General features: G+C 48.5%; 1 protein-coding gene across 1 annotated transcript in view; it reads left to right on the top strand.

Moving 5' to 3' along the window:
- DNAI1 (dynein axonemal intermediate chain 1) overlaps window positions 1–20,680 on the top strand; it is a 60,220-nt gene that overhangs the window by 21,235 nt on the left and 18,305 nt on the right. The window contains exons 4-12 of the mRNA XM_036854094.1: window positions 83–163; window positions 6,954–7,080; window positions 7,364–7,473; window positions 7,720–7,839; window positions 8,808–8,867; window positions 10,139–10,273; window positions 13,964–14,048; window positions 17,324–17,441; window positions 17,702–17,745. Coding sequence (XP_036709989.1) covers window positions 83–163; window positions 6,954–7,080; window positions 7,364–7,473; window positions 7,720–7,839; window positions 8,808–8,867; window positions 10,139–10,273; window positions 13,964–14,048; window positions 17,324–17,441; window positions 17,702–17,745 — 880 coding nt within the window. The remainder of the gene's footprint in view (window positions 1–82; window positions 164–6,953; window positions 7,081–7,363; window positions 7,474–7,719; window positions 7,840–8,807; window positions 8,868–10,138; window positions 10,274–13,963; window positions 14,049–17,323; window positions 17,442–17,701; window positions 17,746–20,680) is intronic.

Genomic DNA, 20,680 nt, shown 5'->3' with positions numbered 1-20,680 from the left:
ATGTCTGCTGACACCCCGGGGAATCATCAGATGGGGTGGGGGGCCCTCTACATTTGACCCTGTTGCTATTTCTCTCCCTTAGGAGCTAAAGGAGGAGTTCACCCGGATTCTGACAGCCAACAACCCACATGCACCCCAGAACATCGTCAGGTACAGCTTCAAAGTAAGTCATCCTCTCTGGGGCAGGGGCCTCTAGGTGCTCCTTGGCTTGGTGACTTGCTGTGTTGCAAAGGCCTCTCAGCTCTCATAGAGATCACCTTTAAACTGAGGTCTGTGGCTGGAACCCTGAGATTTTACATGGAGTTTTCCAGAGATTTTTGAAGTTTCTTTATGAATCTCCCTTCAGTCTTGCTAAAGTGCCCTGCAGAGCCACTCTTTTCAGGAATCCTGAAGTGAATCATTTGGTAGGAAAAATACCTTTCCAGTGTATACAGTGTGTTTGTCACTAACATCAACTATTGGGTCTCCAGAAGCCAGTGTGCCAGTGTCAGGTCGTATATTAGAACTTTTACATAGGATATCTCATTTAATCCTCAGGTTTCTTTGATATAGGAACTTTTTTTTTTTTTTTTTTAATGAAAGTTTCTTTCTTTCTTTATTTTTGGCTGTGTTGGGTCTTCGTTCCTGTGCGAGGGCTTTCTCCAGTTGCGGCAAGCGGGGGCCACTCTTCATCGCGGTGCGCGGGCCTCTCCACCATCACGGCCTCTCTTGTTGCGGAGCACAGGCTCCAGACGCGCAGGCTCAGCAATTGTGGCTCACGGGCCCAGTTGCTCCGCGGCACGTGGGATCCTCCCAGACCAGGGCCCGAACCCGTGTCCCCTGCACCGGCAGGCAGACTCTCAACCACTGCGCCACCAGGGAAACCCCATATATAGGAACTATTTGTATCTTTATATTATAGAAACCAAAGATAAATTAGATAAAACAAATTACAAAAGTCACACAGCTGGGATTCAAAGCAAAATTTGAACTAGTTTGATTGACTCTAAAGCAACATTACACTGCTTCTTTAAAAAAAAAATTATACATATATATACACATACACATATCTGTACATACACACACGCACATACAGAGTTTTGAATATATAATAGAAATCTAGAAACCCATGGTACTAATTTTAAGAGTCAAAAGAGCAATAAAAATACACTGGAAATTAAACCTCCCTCTCCTGTCCCTTTCCTTGGAGACAACTACTATTAGCAGTTTCTTTCTCTTTTTTATAAACAGTTTTATTGAGATATAATTTACATATTGAGATAAGATCACCCATTTATTTTTTTAAAAGATGGTATTTAGTTTTTAATTATTAGTGTTTAAGAATTTTATATTTGCTGAATTAGCAGATATTCTCTAGTATTAGAAAAATATATTAAAAGATCATTGTGTCTTATCCAGTCACTCATCCATTTTAAAGTGTATAATTCAATGGCTTTTAGTATATTCACAGGTTATGCAACTATCACCACAATCGATTTTAGAACATTTTCATTTCCCCCAAAAGAAACCCCATACCTCTTAGCTGTCACTCCCCAGTCCTGCATTCCTTCCAGCCTTAGGCAACCACTAATCCATTTTCCAGCTCTACAGGTTTGCCTGTTCTGGACATTTCATAAAAAGAGAATCAAACAATATGTCATCTTTTGTGACTGGCTTCCTTCATTTAGCATACTGTTTTCAACGTTCATCCATGTTGTAATATGTATCAGTACTTCATTTCTTTTTATTGCCAAATAATATTCAATTTTATGACTCTACCATATTTTATTTATCCATTCATCAATTGATGGACATTTACATTGTTTCTGTGCCTTGGCTATTATGAACAATGCTGCTATGAACATTCATGTACAAGTGTTTTTGGCCATGCTGCATGGCTTGTGGTATCTTAGTTCCCCGACCAGGGATTGAACCCAGGCCCTGGCAGTGAAAGCACTGAGTCCTAACTACTGGACGGCCAGGGAATTCCCTTGTGAACTGTTTTTTTAACACACTGCTTCTTATTCAAGATTGAATAGTCAGCCCCCTCCACAAAGAGGTTAGGACAAATCCAATGTATTTCTTGAGAGGTTCCACTCCTGAGTTGTGCTAATGGCATCCCTTAGGCAGCCTGTAAAGGGGCGGGGGGGTGGGATGGGCAGAGAGAAGCTGCCTCGCCTCCCTGAGCTTATGCTGGAGTGTGATACACTCTATGGGCTCCTGTTCTCCTGACCTCTGAAAGAGAGTCTCTTTAGGACTCAGTGTGCCAGCCATGGGAGGCATACTACAGGCAGAGGATTGGTGTCAATGCACCTCTCTTGCCCCCTGGGAAGCTCAGTTATTAGAAGAGATTCCTGTGAGTCAACTGTCAGCTGGGTAGCCATAGGCTCCCAGGCAGGTTCACCTCATGAAACCTTCTAACAGCCTCCCAGGCCTGCCTGGCCTCCTCCCACAGAGCTGGCCTCCATCTCATTGGTCCTTCACTGAGATCCAAGAGCTTTAGGTCTCCAAAGCTATTACTTTCCCTTGAAGTGCTGGCCTGAAGAGGCAGATGGTTCGGATCTAGGCATGCCTCTCCTCCTTGCACAGAAACAATGGGATCTGAATTCCATCCCTAAACTGAAGAGGAAGGTTCTAGTCACCACTGGGGACAGGATGACAGTGAAATCTCAAATGACAACTATATGGATAATTTATTCCCGTGGGACCCTCCATCGTCGTCATAATAATAGCTACTATTTTTATTGAGCACTTATTGTGTGTCAGACTCTGTGTTAATAGATTGCTTTCATTATTTTCAATACTCAACTATCCTGCAAATTAATTATTATCCTCATTTTGCAGATGAAGAAATTAAGGCTTATAGTGGTTAAGCCCAAGATCATGCAGATAATAGGGAGCAGAATCAAAATTTGAATCCAATTCTGCCCACATCCATAGATCGTGCTCTTAACCACTGCACTGTCCCATCTTTCCATCCATCTGAGTTACTGAGAGAAGAAGAGCTTTGTGGTGACTTTTTAAGGCAGAACATCCCAATCTGTGTGCAGAAATAGTGATTCTTGCAGTCCTCCAGGGATAGGAGTGTCTGGTACCAACCCATGGGTTGGTTTCCTCTCCGGTGAGTTTACCCCAGTGTGCCATACAAATGTAATAATTTTCTCTATGACTTAAAAAGGGTTGGAAAGAACTTTTTTGAAAAAGGAAGTGATCCCTGGTCTCAAAGTCAACTTTAGGACTAGGATGCTGATCAATGAGGGGGCAGCCTAGAGGAACAAAACTATAGGGTCTATGAAAGCAGGGATCATATCTGCTTTTGCTAAGCTTTGTATCTCTGGAACCTAGAATATACTTGACACATTGTGTCTATTCAAAAATTATATTTTGGGGGCTTCCCTGGTGGTGCAGTGGTTGAGAATCTGCCTGCCAATGCAGGGGACACGGGTTTGAGCCCTGGTCTGGGAAGATCCCACATGCCACGGAGCAACTAGGCCCGTGAGCCACAACTACTGAGCCTGCACGTCTGGAGCCTGTGCTGCGCAACAAGAGAGGCTGCGATAGTGAGAGGCCCGCGCACCGCGATGAAGAGTGGCCCCCGCTTGCCGCAACTAGAGAAAGCCCTCACACAGAAACGAAGACCCAACACAGCCAAAAATAAATTAAATTAATTAATTAATTTTACAAAAATAAAAATAAAAATTATTTTTTGAAGAAAGAATGAACCCAGTTGCCTGGGCAAGTGCCTTGTGTGACTTGACAAGTGCCAAACCCAAATCTTTTCTAGATTTCTGTGATCCTCTTGTATGGAACAGGGGGACTGGGGACTTGGTATCTCTGAGGATCTATCCAGCCCTGGCACCCATTAAATAGAATGGAGAAAAAGCCAGGCCAGGTGTGTTTGATGACTGTTTGTGACCTCTCTGAGGTCTGGTTAGACAGGTGAGACAGGATCCCTTGGCATGGATGTAGGAGCCAGTGATAGGTAAATCCAGAGTTGCTCAGAGTTGGAAGAATGTATTTTAAAATATGTCTTTGACAGCTATATATAAACTAATAATGAAATTAAAACATTCTCTAACACCATATATAAAATAAACTCAAAATGGACTAAAGACCTAAATGTAAGACTGGAAACCATAAAACTCCCAGAGGAAAACATAGGCAGAACCCTCTTTGACATAAATTGTAGCAATATTTTTTTTTTGGATCTGTTTCTTAAAGCAAAGGAAATAAAAGCAAAAATAAACAAATGGGATCTAATTAAACTTAAAAGCTTTTGCACAGCAAAGGAAACCATAGAGAAAATGAAAAGACAACCCACTGAATGGGAGAAAATATTTGCAAATAATATGACCAATAAGGGGGTTAATATCCAAAATATATAAACAGCTCATACAACTCAACATTAAAAAAACAAACAACCCTGTTAGAAAATGGGCAGAAGACCTGACTAGACATTTTTCCAAAGAGGACATGCAGATGGCCAACAGGCACATGAAAGGATGCTCAACATCACTAATCATCAGGGAAATGCAAATCAAAACCACAATGAGATATCACCTCACACCTGTCAGAATGGCTATCATCAAAAGACCACAAATAACAAATGTTGGTGAGGATGTGGAGAAAAGGGGACCCTCGTACACTGTTGGTGGGAATGTAAATTGGTGCAGACGCTGTGGAAAACAATATGGAGGTTTCTCAAAAAACTAAAATAGAACTACCATATGACCCAGCAATTCCACTCCTGGGTATATATCTGAAAAAACCAGAAACACTAATTCAAAAAGATATATGCACCCCAATGTTCATAGCAGCACTGTTTACAATTGCCAAGATATGAAAGCAAGCTATGTGTCCATCAACAGATGAGTGGATAAAGATGTGGTATATATATACAATGGAAAACTACTCAGCCATAAAAATGAAATTTTGCCATTTGCAGCAACATGGATGGACTTGGAGGGTATTATCCTAAGTGAAATAAGTCAAACAGAGAAAGACAAATACTGTATGATATCACTTAATGTGGAATCTAAAAAACACAACAAACTAGTGAATATAACAAAAAAGAAGCAGATTCACAAATACAGAAAACATACTGGTCGTTACCAGTGGGGAGGGGGAAGGGGAGAGGGGAAATATAAGGGTAGGGGATTAAGAGGTACAAATTATTAGGTATAAAATAAGCTACAAGGATATATTGTACAACACAGGGAATATAACCAATATTTTATAACAACTATAATTGGAATATAACCTTTAAAAATTGTGAATCACTATATTGTACACCTGTAACTTATATAATACTGTACATCAACTATACTTCAATAAAATTTTAAAAGAGTAATGGAAATAAAAACAAAAATGAACAAATGGAGGCTTCCCTGGTGGCGCAGTGGTTAAGAATCCGCCTGCCAATGCAGGGGACACGGGTTCGAGCCCTGGTCCGGGAAGATCCCACATGCCGCGGAGCAACTAAGCCCGTGCACCACAACTGCTGAGCCTGCACTCTAGAGCCTGTGAGCCACAACTACTGAGCCTGTGTACCGCAACTACTGAAGCCCACATGCCTAGAGCCCGTGCTCTGCAAAAAGAGAAGCCACTGCAATGAGAAGCCCGCACACCGCAACGAAGAGTAGCCCCTCTTCGCCACAACCAGAGACAAGCCCACGTGCAGCAACAAAGACCCAACACAACCAAAAATAAAATAAATAAAATAAAATAAAATTAATTAATTAAAAATAAAAAAATAAAAATAAACAAATGGGACCTAGTGAAACTTAAAAGCTTTTGCACGGCAAAGGAAACTGTAAACAAGACAAAAAGACAATCCTCAGAGTGAGAGAGAATATTTGCAAACGAATCAGTGGACAAAGGATTAATCTCCAAAATATATAAACAGCTCATGAAGCTCAATATTAAAAAAACAAACAACCCAATCCAAAAATGGGCAGAAGACCTAAATAGACTTCTCTCCAAAGAAAACATACAGATGGCCAAGGGGCACATGAAAAGCTGCTCAACATCACTAATTATTAGAGAAATGCAAGTCAAAACTACAATGAGGTATCACCTCACACCAGTTAGAATGGGCATCATCAGAAAATCTACAAACAACAAATGCTGGAGAGGGTGTGGAGAAAAGGGAACCCTCTTGCACTGTTAGTGGGAATGTAAATTGATACGCCACTATGGAGAACCGTATGGAGGTTCCTTAAAAAACTAAAAATAGAACTACCATATGACCCAGGAATCCCACTACTGGGATTCAAAAATACACATGCACCCCAATGTCCATTGCAGCACTATTTACAATAGCCAGGTCATGGAAGCAACCTAAATGCCCATCGACAGACGAATGGATAAAGAAGTTGTGGTACATATATACAATGGAATATTACTCAGCCATAAAAAGGAACGAAATTGGGTCATTTGTAGAGACGTGGATGGACCTAGAGACTGTCATACAGAGTGAAGTAAGTCAGAAAGAGAAAAACAAATATCATATATTAACTCATATATGTGGAATCTAGAAAAATGGTGCAGATGAACCAGTTCGCAAGACAGAAATAGAGACACAGATGTAGAGAACAAACTTATGGACACCAAAGGGGGAAAACGGGGGCAGGTGGGGAGTGATGGTGTGGGATGAATTGGGAGATTGGGATTGACATATATATACTAATATGTACAAAACAGATAACAATAAGAACCTGCTGTATAAAAAAAAATTTTTTAAAGAAAAGAAAAGCAAAAAAAGTCTTCATGAGAACTTAAAAAAAACTTTATTTCATTTGCTTTCTCTTCTTTAAACTGGCAATGCAATGAAAACTTCAGGTTAACTGAGGATTTAGTAAGTTATAATTCTGTTAATAGATGGACTATTTTAGGCCTTTAGAAGAAAGGCAGACTGTATTCTGATTGCAGCCCTTTTAGGGACCCCTGGGCTGACTCAGCCCCTTTCTTCTTAGGAAGGCACATATAAGCTAATCGGCTTTGTGGACCAACTGGCAGTTCACTTCAGCCACGTCGGAAACCTGATCCCCAAAGACTCGGATGAAGGACGGCGGCAGCACTACCTCGATGAGTTAGCAACAGGTAAGCCTCTGGGCCAGCCTGAGGCTGCAGCCTAGAGCCTGGTCCCCTTTCTCTGGTCACTCTAGGGAGGAGATGGCTAAGCCAGAACTTTGCAGAGCCTCTTCTTACATAAAGTCTAACAGCTGGCTGTCCTGGGTAGGTCTGGGAACTAACCCATGAGGCTCAGGCCAAGGAGAACCCTGGGGAAGGTGAGCTCTGAAAGGCAGAAACCAAGAAGGCCTTACCCTGCCAGGGGATGGGGGAGTGGGCTGGACTTTGAGCTCAACAGCAATATCCTACCAAGGTTCTCAGGAGTCCGCCAAGGTGGTGATTTCAGAAACAGAAATCCTTGAGGAAGAAGAAGAGCCCAAGGAAGCTGAAGCTGGGAGTCAAACAGATGTGCCTGCCACTGAGGTTCAGTATAATATTGCTCTCCATCCCACCCCTTCCCGCTCCAGCTATGGCTGGAGGCTTCAGGGGTGACTCGCTGGGGCTGGGGGCTGAAGATGAGAAGTTAAGAGACCTCAGGTGCCAACACCTCTGGCATAATCACTCTCTCCCACTTCCATCCTATCCCAGGACACGACTTCTCCCCACTCCCCATCCTGCACCACCTTCTTCCCACAGCTGAGTCCTGGTCCTGTGGGTCTTTCTTTCCAGGCACCTGAGAAAATGGCTGAAGAAGAATCGATGACGCCTAAGCAGCCCAAGGAACAAAAGCTCACCAACAAGTTCAACTTCAGTGAGAGGGCCTCACAGACCTTCAACAACCCCCTCCGGGTAGAGCAGCCCCCCACCCCCAGCCCCTTCCTCTCGCAGTTCCACACTGTGCATAGCGGGGAGGGAGCCGGCCTGACCCAGCACCAGCAGCCCTCAGCCTGGCAGGTGACAGGGCAGATGGAAGAGTTTCGCTCTTCCGGGGGAGCTGGGAGCATGTGTTCAGGTCCCAGTAAGTCATCCAGGCAGGAGTTCAGAGGGAGTAACAAGGAGGCTGGATTGCTCTACTGAGAGCCTGAAACTTGAATTGGGCCTTGAAGTGAAGGTCAGGATTTGGGGAAGGAAGGGGAGGCCAGAATGTACCAGGGAGTCAAGATTAGGAGCCAGTCTGACTGAAGTTGATGGTCTCCGTGATAGACTAGCTGGTAGTTCCCTGGCTCATAAGTGTGGAGGACCCTGAGTACCAGGCTGAAAGAATCTCTCAGGGTTTCAGGGAGAGACTCACATATGTAAGGCAGTGTTCTCCACAAATCAACCTGAAAGGAGGGCAGAAATCTACAGGGTGGGGTTTCGGCGGCTCCTAACCACCCTCTGTAGTCCCTAAGCTGACGTTCAGTAATCTGGGTGATACACAACGGGGAGGGGGTGCATTCCCCTGGTGGAGTCAGAGACCCAAGTATTAGGGGGAAACCTTTATATTAGGGTGAGGAATATTAGCCCAATGGCCTGCCAGGGGTTGACCTCTGGTCCAGCATTGGAGGCTGGCCAAGGGCTGAGTTCTTGCAGATCTGTTCATCCCCCACTTGGAGTTCTTCCTGGTTGAAACTGGCACAATCAGGCTTCACTGCCCCTACTTTCTAGCTTAGGCTTCTTCTGAAGGAGCCCTGGATGGAAATTTTAGGCTTTCACCACGTCATTTTGTCCTTTGCCCAGGCCATTCTTTACTTCCCCAGTGCTGTGTCCCACCCCTTCCTCAGCTTGAGAAGGAGTTGAGGGCTTTCTGTGGGTCACCTGTTGTCATTGTTCTCTAGGACCGAGAATGCCAGATGGAGCCTCCTCCCAGGGCAAACTTTTCAGCCACAGCCAATCAGGTGAGACCCTGGGCCAATCTGAAAGCCATCACTCCCTCCCCCCTGCATCCTTGTCTATCTCCCTTGGCAACAAGGGAGACTGGCGTGGTCAAAGATCCCTCTGGAAATCTGCCCTCCTCATCCACTCACCTCCCTGCTCCTTGTCCAGTCTCTGAACTCCAGGCACATGAGACAGTAGGTCTCCATCCAGAGAGCTCTGTACCAGCCCAGGGCAAGACTGTCCAAGGGGGAAACAGGTATGGCTTCTGGAAGTTCCTCCAAACTGGGGAGAACATTCGTTCCCCCGGACTCTCTACAGCCTGTGGCACCTCACGGCTGACTCTGAAGTGTTAGTACTCTGACCCTGCCCATCCAGCAGCCTTCAGTGTTCCTGCCGACACTCCTTCCCCCTCAAGTCCCACTGGATAGCCATGCTGATTTGGGCAGGATATGGTGCCAGGTGACCTGAGCTCAGCGCCCAACTCTGCTGCTCACACTGCAAGATCCTAGGCAAATCATGTCACCCTTAATGCCTTAGTCTCTTTCTCTGTCAAATGAGATGACAAGCAGCCTCACAGGGTTGTTGGAGGGCTCTGAATGAACACTGAAGTACAGTGCAGTGTGGAGAACTGGCCCATGGGTGAATTATTAAATGTAAGGTGTGCCTCTCTGGCCTCCACGGAGCAGTGGTTGCTCAGATCTGGGGTGCACACAGTGCGGCCTGGGACATTTGCCCAGCCCCAGATCCATGCTGCTTCCTCTGCTACTATCCTTGGGCTTCTCTTACTGTCAAAGCCAGTTAGCAGGGGTTCTCTTACTTTTTGTTTATCTTTTTATGCTGAGAAGTTTTGATCAGGGCTGTAGACAGCCAGCCTGAGCCAATATGTTTATGCCATCCTTATAGGGGGAGTCATTTTAAAAATTTCCTAGTTCAGAGTCTCATAAATCACTAGGAAAACTGTGCGCTAGCTGATCTTTGCCCATTTGTTCTGCCCTAGTTGATGTGGTAGGCTGGAACGATACTGATCTCCAGCTGACAACTGAGCCCCTGGGTTGCAGGGTGGAAAGCCCAGCCCTGGGGTGCTCTGAGAGCCCCTTCATTCCTGTCCTAGAGCTGACAGTTAACAGGGAAGACAAACACTGAATACATAATTAAGGTGGGCCAAGTAGAGGATACTATGAAGACCTGTGACGGGTTGAAGATCGACTCCTCAAGCCCTAAAGGCTGAAGAGGAGCTGGCTGGGTGAAGATTTTGCCCTAAGATGATCCTTCTCATCTCTCCCTTGCCTAGTGGGAGATCTATGATGCCTACATAGAAGAGCTTGAGAAGCAGGAAAAGACTAAAGAGAAGGAGAAGACAAAGACCCCAGTGGCTAAAAAAATGGGGAAGATGGCGATGAGGAAGATGACATCTATGGAGTCCCAGGTTTGGTGAGGGCTCCCATGGCTCAGTCACAGAGAATGACTGAGTGGTACCTTAGCTCCTGGGTAGACAGAAGCCTGGCTGTCTGTGAGGACTTCACAGACACTTAGGGCAGGGTGCTAATGATAATTATGAACAGTTCTTTCCTTGTGGGAAGGTGTGAGGAGAGCTATAACTGCCTCTGGCATTCCACAGATCACCCCAATTTTATATAAGTCTGGAGGCTAGCAGGAATTCAGGATTGTTGGGCTAGGGGGCAACAGAAGACACGAATGTTATTAAAAGCCTGATGTGCACCCTGGAAGAGCTGGGGAGTCTTCCCAGGGCAGAGTGGCATGTGAGGTAAGGCACCACCTCCCTGGCCAAAAGTTCATGGGGATTGGGAGGGTGATTTTCTCTTGGACCTTCAGTCTTTGGGTTTACTTGCACTCAATTCTTCAGGTCCAGGAGCCAAGTCAGAGCTGATCACAGCTGATCATAGAGTCCAAGCCAATGGGTATGGCAACCCTGCATTGGATTTGCCATGAAGAGCTATGCAAGAGTCATAATAGAGGTCATGGTTGGGAGCTCACTGTGGGTGTAGCCAGCATAGGTTTAGAGATCATCATGGAAGTTAACAGTGATAGGTCACTGCAGGGAGGGTCACCACAGGGAGATGCTGAGGGGCCACATTTGTCCCTTCAATAGAGAGAGAGCTGGGTCAGGAGCCAGAGTCCCATTATGGAGATGAGGATGAGTTTGACGTGCAATGGGGCGGGAAGGACAATGTCCACAAGAAGCCAGGGTCAAGTTCAGCACCTCGGAGAGCTCCCAGACAGCTCTCAGGGAAGTGGTTCTGCTCCACTCCAGAACAGAAGCCAGGTCATACTCTTCCTTTGTCTGAAGCATGCCCACTTCCACTCAATTCCATGCCCGTGAAAAGTCACATTTTAGGGGAGGTTTGAGGGTTCCCGGCCCTGGCTTGATAGGAACTGCCCAATTCAGTTACATTTAATCACAGAGCAAGCACTTGGTGACCATGACCGTGCCGAGTACTGGAACCCTGAGGTGAAAGATAAGTCCCTGCCCTGCAGGTTGCCCTGTCCAGACCCTTAACTTTCCCTGCACCATTCCCTAGAGGTTAGGGGCTTCAGAGGGGCTGTTGGCCTGGGTCCAGTTTCGCTTGAAGATCCATCAGGGGTTTGGCTATGGGCTCTGGGACCTTGGTTAAAGAAACCTTAACTGTAGTCGCCAGGACCCACAGGCCAGAAGAAAGATCCCTGTGACTGAGACTGAAAACTGTCCTTGGGTCTCAGCCCTACCAGAGTTGGTATCTCAGGAGGCAGGACCTCACTGGGTTCTTCCAGCTTGGCTAACATGAAAGGCTGTGATACAGGCAGATTCCACCCCTCTGGACCAAGAAATACAGTGGAACAGGACACTGGGGGTATAACATAGCCAGTTAAAACTTTAGTACTCTATTCAACCTCCCCCCAAGGGAATTGATCTCTAACTGGGAATCCCAAGTACTGGGCCAGGCTATCTGTAGAGCAGATTGGGGGTGGCAGTTGCCTTCCCCTTTGCTGAGGCCCAGCACATGAACAGAGTGATACCCCTTTCTCAGAGACCCAGATCTGATTAGGTTGGTATAAAACTCAAGTGTGTGGGAGGAGAGAAAGCAGAATAACTTCATGATACTCTGTCGGAAGGTCTGCAGTGGTAGATCTCAGGTTTCTGTCTCACTAATGATTTGGGTAAATGTACAGAAATGAACGTAAGTTTGTCTTATCTGAGAGACTAGGACAGCAAAGGGGGAGAGGGCTCAGAGGCCACAAGTTCAGTCAGAACCAACAAAGAGCTGTGTCTGCTCAAGTAGCATAGTTTCCGGAAACATACTCTCTCCTCAGAGCGCATCTGGATCCCTGAGTCCCCCAGGACCAGGAAAGTGTGGTCAGGCTGGGTAGGAACTGGCTCTCTGTGTGGGGCTGAGAGCACAGGCCCTAGAGTCCACAGATTTGAGTGTACATCCTGGCTTTGCCACGGAGCTGGATTTTTCTAAAACCTGTTCCCTCATCTTAGACAGCCTAATGATACCTGATTTGCAAGACTGTCGTGAGAACCCAAGATAATATATGCACAGCCCCTAAAATAGTACTTGCTTGATACTGGTTGACAGGTGGCGGCTGTTAATATGCCATGCATGGCTGATGGAGCTGGGAGGGTTCGCCTGAAGGAGTGCTGACTCGAGGAATGAGGCGCTGTCCTCCTACATCAGAGGACCTATCATCTGGCACACAAGTCTCTATGGCTGGAGGACAGAGTTAGGGCCATGGGTATAAGACCCAGGGAAGTAGGTTTCAGCTAACAGGCTGTCTGACCGTACAAGATACTGCCTGACTTGGGGAGACATGTTTGCCAGGAAGCTGCTGAGGGGGAAGGATTCCTGCTTTGGGTCTGGGAATGGGGGGGAGTGGCTGGGACCAGGTGAACTCCGAGAGCTGTGATTATAGACTCCAGTGAATGTCCTTGGTCGGTTTTCTGAAATAAGCTTGGAGTCAGTTTGAAAACTGATGAGAGAGTCTCAAAGGCAGTCCCCCATGTGTGACTTTGTAAGTAATCCCCCACCACAATGGGCCGCATGTTTCCTCTGACACCACCGTCACCATCACCACCGGGCACTGGGTTACTAACACCATGGTGCTTATTACATTTAATCCTACAACGACCCCATGACGCAGGTGGCATTATCCATCCCCACTGTATCAGAGTACCCTAAAACACAGAGATGTAATTTACCTAAAGTTGCCACTTGGCTCCTAATCTGTGGGATGGGATGGGGATGCAGGTCTGTGTGGTCCCAGAACCCGTTCTCTTAACCACTGCCTGACACTGTCAGTCCTGGGAAATCTCATCTTTGAGAGCCATGGGCCTGGCCCTCTGGAGCCCCTCTGGAGGGCTGTCCACTCCACTGGTTCATTCCTGCCACCTGCCCTAAACTCTTTAGGCCCTTCTTGCCAGCCCTAAACTCTTTGCTCCTCTTTTAACCTGTTAAATGGTTTACATTATGGAATTTCACATAATGATGATCTTGTTTTTTTGTTCAGAATGAGTCATTTCCCCCTGACATGAAACTTCATGCTTTCTCTTTGGCCTGGGCCGTGGACAGGGCCCTGGGTCAGGAGTCAGTTCTGCCTTGTACTCCCTGTGTAAAAGCAAGTGTCTTTCCTCTCCCTGGGCCTCTGTGTCCTCCTCAACTCTTGACTAAATAAGTTGGACCAGAAGGTCTCTGAGAACTTTAACAGGAGCCCTTGTTGCTCAGGCTGGTGAAACTTCTGTCCCCACCAAAGAAGTCTCCTACCTACCCTGTCTGCTGTCCCCTCCAATACCTCTCCTGGGCTCCCTTCAATGCCCTGTCTTGTGCTCAGAGATACGCCTTCCCCAGAATAAGCTCAGGATGAAAGAGCAGGAGGCAGGCTCTGCTCAGGGGCCAAGTATGGCAGTGCAGACTCCTTGTGCCACTTGTGAGCTGGGCGTTCCCAGAAGAGGATGTCGGGGAGAACTGGGCCTTGGGCCACAAAGAGATGCCTCTACAGAGCTATATGGGGTGGGCGGAGTCAAAGAGGCACTGCTGAACCAATTGTAAGTCAGGGCTGTGGCTCAGGGCACGACCTTCCTGTTGCTGGCTTAGGACCTGTGGCTCCTGTATCTCCACAGAGTGATGACATCACCAAAGTGGCCCAAGCTGCTAAAATCGTGGAGCGGATGGTCAACCAGAACACATATGATGATGTTGCTCAAGGTGAGATTTAAAGTGCTGGCAACGACTATTATTACCTGTATTAAAAATCCCTCACACAAAACGAGTATTTGAGCGTCCCATGCTACGTCCTACAGGTGCAAGGGGAGAAAAAATAACCCCTTCTCTGGATGTCACTAGGGAGATAAGACTTAACACAGGTCAAACAGGAACAATGGCGTAAGAAAAAAATGGGTGTGGTGATGAGATCTGACATTGGTGCAGCAAAAAATCTGCACATTAGTGATTTCATAGCATCTTTCTAACAATCCTGGGAGGCGGCAGAGCAGAGATTTTTATCCCTTCTTCACACACGACAAAGCTAAGGCCAAGGCCACCTGACTAGTGAAAGGCAGAGAGGACCCAAACCTAGGTCTTAAGCCTCCTAATGCTGTGCTCTGTTCTCTACTCTGTCCAGCTTAGGGACCATATATGTGATAGAATGCAGACAGAAACTGCTCTGGGGATCCTCAAGAATGGAGGAGGGGAAGTGAGGAGTGACAGCAGTCAAGGAAGGCGTCAGGGAGGGCTGAGCTGGATGCCAAGGGATAAGCAGAGTTTGAGTGGGAGATTAGCAGAGGGCAGATGTGCTGGGCAGGAGACAGCACGAGCAGTGACTCAGCGGTGAAAATGAATTGGAAAGGACTCTGGGGACAAGGGGCAGCAGGCTCAGTGACCCCAACAGGGGCTCTGTTGGAAAGTGGTGAGAGTTCAGGCTGGAGAAGTGGTCGGGGCCAGTTAAGGAAGGGCCTTGAATGTCGCGCAGGGAATCTGAGCTTTCTCTGCAGAGAGTTCAAAGATACTGTCCGGGCAGGGACACAGCCCGAGGAGAGCAGGGCTGGAGGAGGGTACCACTGGGCAGAATACAGCGGCAGAGGCGAGGGTGAGGTTCCGGTGTGGGTGGAGTGGGCCTCACTGCACCTTACCCAGAATGCATCATCAGGGTTGGAGAAAAAGGTGCAGTTACAACAGTGAACAGCAAGCACCAGCCTTCCCTGGGAAGGGCCTATGTACCAGGCGTTGTACTGTGCAATTTACATGTATTATTTTATTTCATCCTGACAGCCACACTGTCAGGTGAAAACCACTATTATCTCCACTTTATAGATGAGACATTCAGGCTGAAATGTCGCCACTTGTTCGAAAACACAGCTAGTGTGTGGTGTCAGCGGCACAACCAGGACTCGAACACAGGCCCCCTGGACCCATAGCCTAAGCACTTTAGCACGAGGCCACAGAGCCACTGAGCTGGAAGAGGCATTTCAAATAAACACTCAATAGGTCTATGTGAGTGATTAATTAGTGACGAGGTGAAGAAAGAGATTGATTCAGAAACGCTTAAATCCTGGGGGCCTGGGAAATTCTGGTGTCTTTGACAGAGCCAGGGAAACGGAATCCTTCCCATGGCATGAACAGCACATTCCCAAGTGGCTTGTATGTTCCCTAAGAGGTTGTGCATTTATTTGGAGCAGCTGCCTCCCCAGAGTTGGCAGCTCCCCACTGCTGGCTGGTCTCCTCTGCTGACAGCCAGGGTTCTCTTGGTGACTTGATGCTCATTGCTCACCCATGGGACAGAGAAACCAGGGCTGCCAAGACCAGCAGCCTAAACAAGCCCCCTTGTTATCATTCAGGCTGGAAAACGACCTTGAGTGCTTTTCAAAGCTGTCAAAGTACAAGGTAGCTGTGAATGAATTTGTCACTCACACAGCTTGGCTTCCTGAAACCCAGACTCTGCAATCAGCCCACCAAAGAGCTGCAGACATGATTAATATCCATGGAGAAACTGGCCTTGGTGAACCTTTTCCATTTATAAGAACACAGTCACATAAAAATGCATTGAACCTTGATTTGTTTAAATTGCATACACTTTTCCCTTTGGGAAGAAGTGAAAACAGAGAAGTGTTACCAATTAATCTCCTCTCTGAAACAAAGTCTTTTCAAAGATAGTCTGAGCTCAGGCATTTCTGATGTGATCAAGGCTCATGCCTCTGACCACTCTAATTTTTTTTTTTGTCTGAGCCATTTTTGAGGGCTGACTGTAGTCCCCAAACCTCGAAGTGTGGGGCGTTGTGAGAGAGGCTGGGGCCGTGCCTGGGCATGTCCTTGACCACGTTGGATAAGAGGATCATTTTCTAATGGGCTGGAAAGAAGACCGAGAACCATTTCCCTTCTGTTGATCTGTTTTGTTGCCTTCTTTGAACGGTCATCAGGTGTCTGCTCTGTGGCTGGCCCTGTGCTAGGCACTGCAGGTCCAGAGATGAAAATAACGTGCTTCCTGCTCCCCAGGAGCTGTCTGCCAGGGGGAGACAGGCAAAAGGATAAAGAGGGACAACGCTGTATGACACACGTTTCAGCGGATGAGAGGCAGGGCTGGGACAGAGGAGGAGGTGAGCTCTTCTCAGCAAGAAAGTGAAGGCCTCACAGAGCAGGGGGAGTTTGAGCTGGATCTAGAGTGAGTGGGAGTTTTCAGGAGGAGCAGGACATTTTAGACACTGTTTGACATAGAGGGTAGGTGAACAGTTGGCTGGAAATGACATGGAAGTAGTGGCCAGGAGCCTCGGTTTGACCAGGGAGCCCCTGTGCAAGGGGAGCCATCAGGGGGTTTTCAGGGCAGTAGGGGAGGTGGTTTATTCTGCAGAATGTGAACTGGAGGAGGAGTGTCCGGAGGTAGAGAGACCTGCTAGGAGGGTGGCATAAGAGTCTGGGTGATGGCTTTGGGGGCCTGAACCTAGGAAGTGGCTATGGGTCTGGACAGAAGTGAATGGACTAAAAAGATAATCAGAAGGAAAACATGAGAAATGATGGAAAAAGATCAGTCAAGGTTTACCAAGATTTCTGGTTTAGACAAGTAGAAGGATGGAGGGGGCTTCTACCTAAGTTAGAGGAAGCGGGAGGTAGAGACAATTTAGGGCAGGAGATGAACTTGAGCTCAGAGGACCCATGAGGGAGCCAAGGCAGCTTCACTCCAGCGGGGCTTGGCAGTGGATATGAAGATGGACAGACCTGGAATTATTATCCTCGAGGACATAGCCACTTTAATGTAATTTACCTCCAAAAACAACAACGACAGTAACAACAACATTGTAGAGAGCTTACTCTGTGCCAGGTATTTTTCTAAGTACTTTACATATATTAGCAGTTAATCCTCACAACAGTCCTTTGAGACAGGTACTATGACTATTCCCACTCTGAAATACAAAGAGGTTAATTGTTTTGGCCGAGGAGGTCCAGACAGAAAGTGGCAGTCCCAGGGCTGACTCAGCCTGTGTGTGTTTAAGATTTTAAGTACTACGAGGATGCTGCTGACGAATACCGGGACCAGGAGGGTACGCTGCTGCCTCTCTGGAAGTTCCAAAATGACAAAGCCAAGCGCCTGGCCGTCACCGCCCTCTGCTGGTGAGTATAGACATTGCAGAAAACCTGGAATCCCTGAGCGCCTGCTGGGTGCCAAGCCCTGAGCAGAGCGCTTCTACCGCGCTTACTCACTTTGAAGGTGACGCGTAGCATTATGGAAAAAAGTGAGACTGGGATTCTTATGGGATCGTCCCCGGTCTCTAAGCTCAACAGTAGGTGTCTACAGTGTAGATAAGGCACCACTGTACATGGGAGAGCCATGTCCATTTCCTGGGCCAAGCAGTTCTTATTTTCTTTTGCAGGAATCCAAAGTACAATGATCTGTTTGCAGTGGGACATGGCTCCTGTAAGTAATCTGGCTATCTGTTCATTTTCTCACTCAACCAGCAAACACGAAGTACCTACTCAGTGCAGAGCTCTTTGCCAGGTGTGAAAGATACAAAGATGACTAAGTCTAGCACCCTCAGGGTGCTCACAGTCTAATGGAGAAGACCCACTGTCATACTGGCATTTAGTGCTGGATGAAGGAATATGCCAAAATGAGCCTCGAAGGAGTTATTATGGTAAAGGAAGAGGGGGAGAGGACTTCTGGCAGAGGGAGCTGCACATGCAAAGGTCTGGAGGCATGAGAGATATGGCAGGAAATGAAGCTGTAGTGGGGGCAGGGTTAGCCCGCAAAGGGCTTGGTGAGCCATTCCAGGAAACTTGGACCTTCTCCGGAGGGGAAAACACTGAAGGAATTTGAGAAGGGCTGGGACACAACCACTGCAGGGGAGATTTGCAGGCGTGAGACTGGAGGCTGGAGACCAGCTAGGAGACTGGGGAGGCATCCCAAGGAGAGATGGCAGGATCTGAACCACCAGCGTGGAGTGGAGATGGAGAAGTGGATTTGAGAAGGATGAGAAGGTAGACTGGACCAGACCTGGGGAGGGATTTGGTGGTGAGGGCTGAAGGAGGAGAGTTTCCTGAGCAGGCCCTGGAGCAGGCGGGGTGGGGAAGGGGGGCAAGCGCTTGACGTTCATCACTGGCCCCGAACCCTGGGAGACCACCGCCTTCCGGGACGCTCCCGTCCCCGCCAGTTTCCATCACCCCACAGCAGGAGGCAGCACTGTGGAAACCGTGTGGCACTTTGCTTTCCCTTCGTGTTCCTTGGTCCCTGCAGAAGCCCCTGCCTCCGCACTGGCCTGGGCGTTCCCTCTTCCTAACGGGAGAGGGCCCCATACTTCGCGTTAGCCGCAGCTCCCTAGGCGAACAACATATTTTCTGGCTAGGAGGATTAGCTTCTGCGAACAGAAAAACCTTCCCATTCTCCAAGCTGCTGCTGGCTGGCAGGCGTACAAGCTCCTGGTCTCTGCCCCTCAGACCGCCTGTCCGCCCAGCCCATTCTTTGACCGGTGTCGGGGAGGGAGGGGAGGGCCAGGAGGAGTGGGTGTTTGTCATTCCTCTCAGGGAGAAGCCCTTGGAGCTGCTCCCAGTCTCATGGTCTGGACCGCCTTTGAGGATGCCCTAAATGCCCGCTTTGTGTCCCCACTCCTGAGGATGGGCTACTGCCAAGAGGGAAGCGCCCACCCCCTCTGGCAGGGAACTAGCACATTCCTCCCCCTCTGCTGCAGCTACTGGGCCGGGAACAGGGTGGGGGGCTGAGCAGGCCCTCCCAGGAGTGGGTGTGGACCCCTCTCCGAGGCTGATCAGCCCAGGCTCTCTGCCCAGGACTGAGGTGGGGATGTGGGGTGCTCCCCAGCAGGTGCGAGGAGAAACTGCTTCAGCTCTAGCCCTATCCTCCTCTCGCCGAGGGCCAGGAGGGGCGTCAGCTGGTTGGGGTCATATAGAGATTGTCCATGGGAGCAGCCTTAGCCAGGAGCGGTGGAGAAGAGTAACCCACCCCCCAGGAATCGATGGCCCCAAGCCTAACAGGCCCAGAGGCCTCCTTTGGGCAGGCACACACCCAGGAAGGGTCTCTTTGTTCTTTGTTGGCCACATCCACGTGCCTGGATGGCACCGCTTCCCAGTGGTATGACCTGGGGCCAGAAGCTGCTCTCAGCCTTGGTGTTTTCACTGGTGACCTGGAGAGGCTGACACCTGCTGGCCCTTTGTCCCAGGGCTGTCATGAGACATACGTGGAAGAAAAGCAGCAAATGTGCCCCATGAGCTGTAGGAACCACTCGCACATAAAGGACAACCATTGCTGACTTGTCTGGCATTCTGTCTCCTAGCTTTCCTGCAGGACCCTCCGGGGCCCTGAGCAGAGAGCGGGGGCTATAGGGACAGAGGGGTATCAGACAAGGCCCCTACCTCTTCTCTTAGAGAGCTGGGCCCAGCAGCAGCGGCGGCGGCGGTGGTATTTGCTGTCACTGGTACGGGAGCTGTTGACCAGTTTTCCAAAGGGCATCTATTCTCCAGAGCCTTGTACATGTCAGCATCAATCTGCAGAGGCCTGAGCAGAACCAGGCTGGGCTGGAATGCAGAAGGGCCCCTGCATTCACTCCTGAGGTCGCCCCTGGGAGTCCCATGCTCTCAAGTGCCCAGGTGCCTCCCTGGAAGAAAGAGGGGCAAAGCTGAGGCAGGCAAAAGGCACCGTAGTTACTGGACGGGGTCATTGTGAGGGGCAGCTGGCTCACCAGCGTCCATCACACTGTCTTTGGAAATTCCCAGCAGCCAACCTCCCATTATCAGACTCGGCCTCCTGTGGACAGACTCTAAAGTGAGAATTCGGGTTTGTTGTTGGGTTTGACCCTGATGAGCTCAGCCCAGGGCTCCTTTTGCCTGGAATTCCCAGATGTTGATTCTCTGACCCAGCCAAATAAGACTTGGGCAGGGGTAGGCATGCACCCTAGGAAGGACTGGGGCCAAGGCTGGTCGTCTGGAGCCAGGCCAGGAGCAAGCAGGTGAGGAAAAGAGCCCGGGCAATTGCCTGCAACAGCACAGAAGCAATCACACCCGCCTCCCCTCGTGGCTGCTGGGTACCAGATGGTGGACATGTCAGGCTGCATATAGGGCAGAGACTGGGGTGCCCTCTAGGGCCAGGCTCCGTGTCTCAGCAGAGTGAAGAAAGGCTGTCAGCAGGTGAAAGATGGAGGAACACTGGAAGGCAAAGGAGGTAGTCTAGGAAGAGCTGGCCCACGGGGCAAGCTGGATGCAATTATATCAGCCTGCTGCATTGAAGGGGTGCTTTCCAGCCCGTTAGGCAGTTCACAGCAGGGAAATGGGGACTCCTCGTGATCTGTTGGGCAGGGATGGTGGAACAGATCCTAGACACTGTGTGGTCCTGACTGGCTATCACA

This window comes from Balaenoptera musculus, chromosome 6, assembly GCF_009873245.2.
Source record: "Balaenoptera musculus isolate JJ_BM4_2016_0621 chromosome 6, mBalMus1.pri.v3, whole genome shotgun sequence".
NCBI lineage: Eukaryota > Metazoa > Chordata > Mammalia > Artiodactyla > Balaenopteridae > Balaenoptera > Balaenoptera musculus.
Note: the sequence above shows the minus strand (reverse complement) of the source record. Positions and strands in the feature narration are given on the sequence as shown.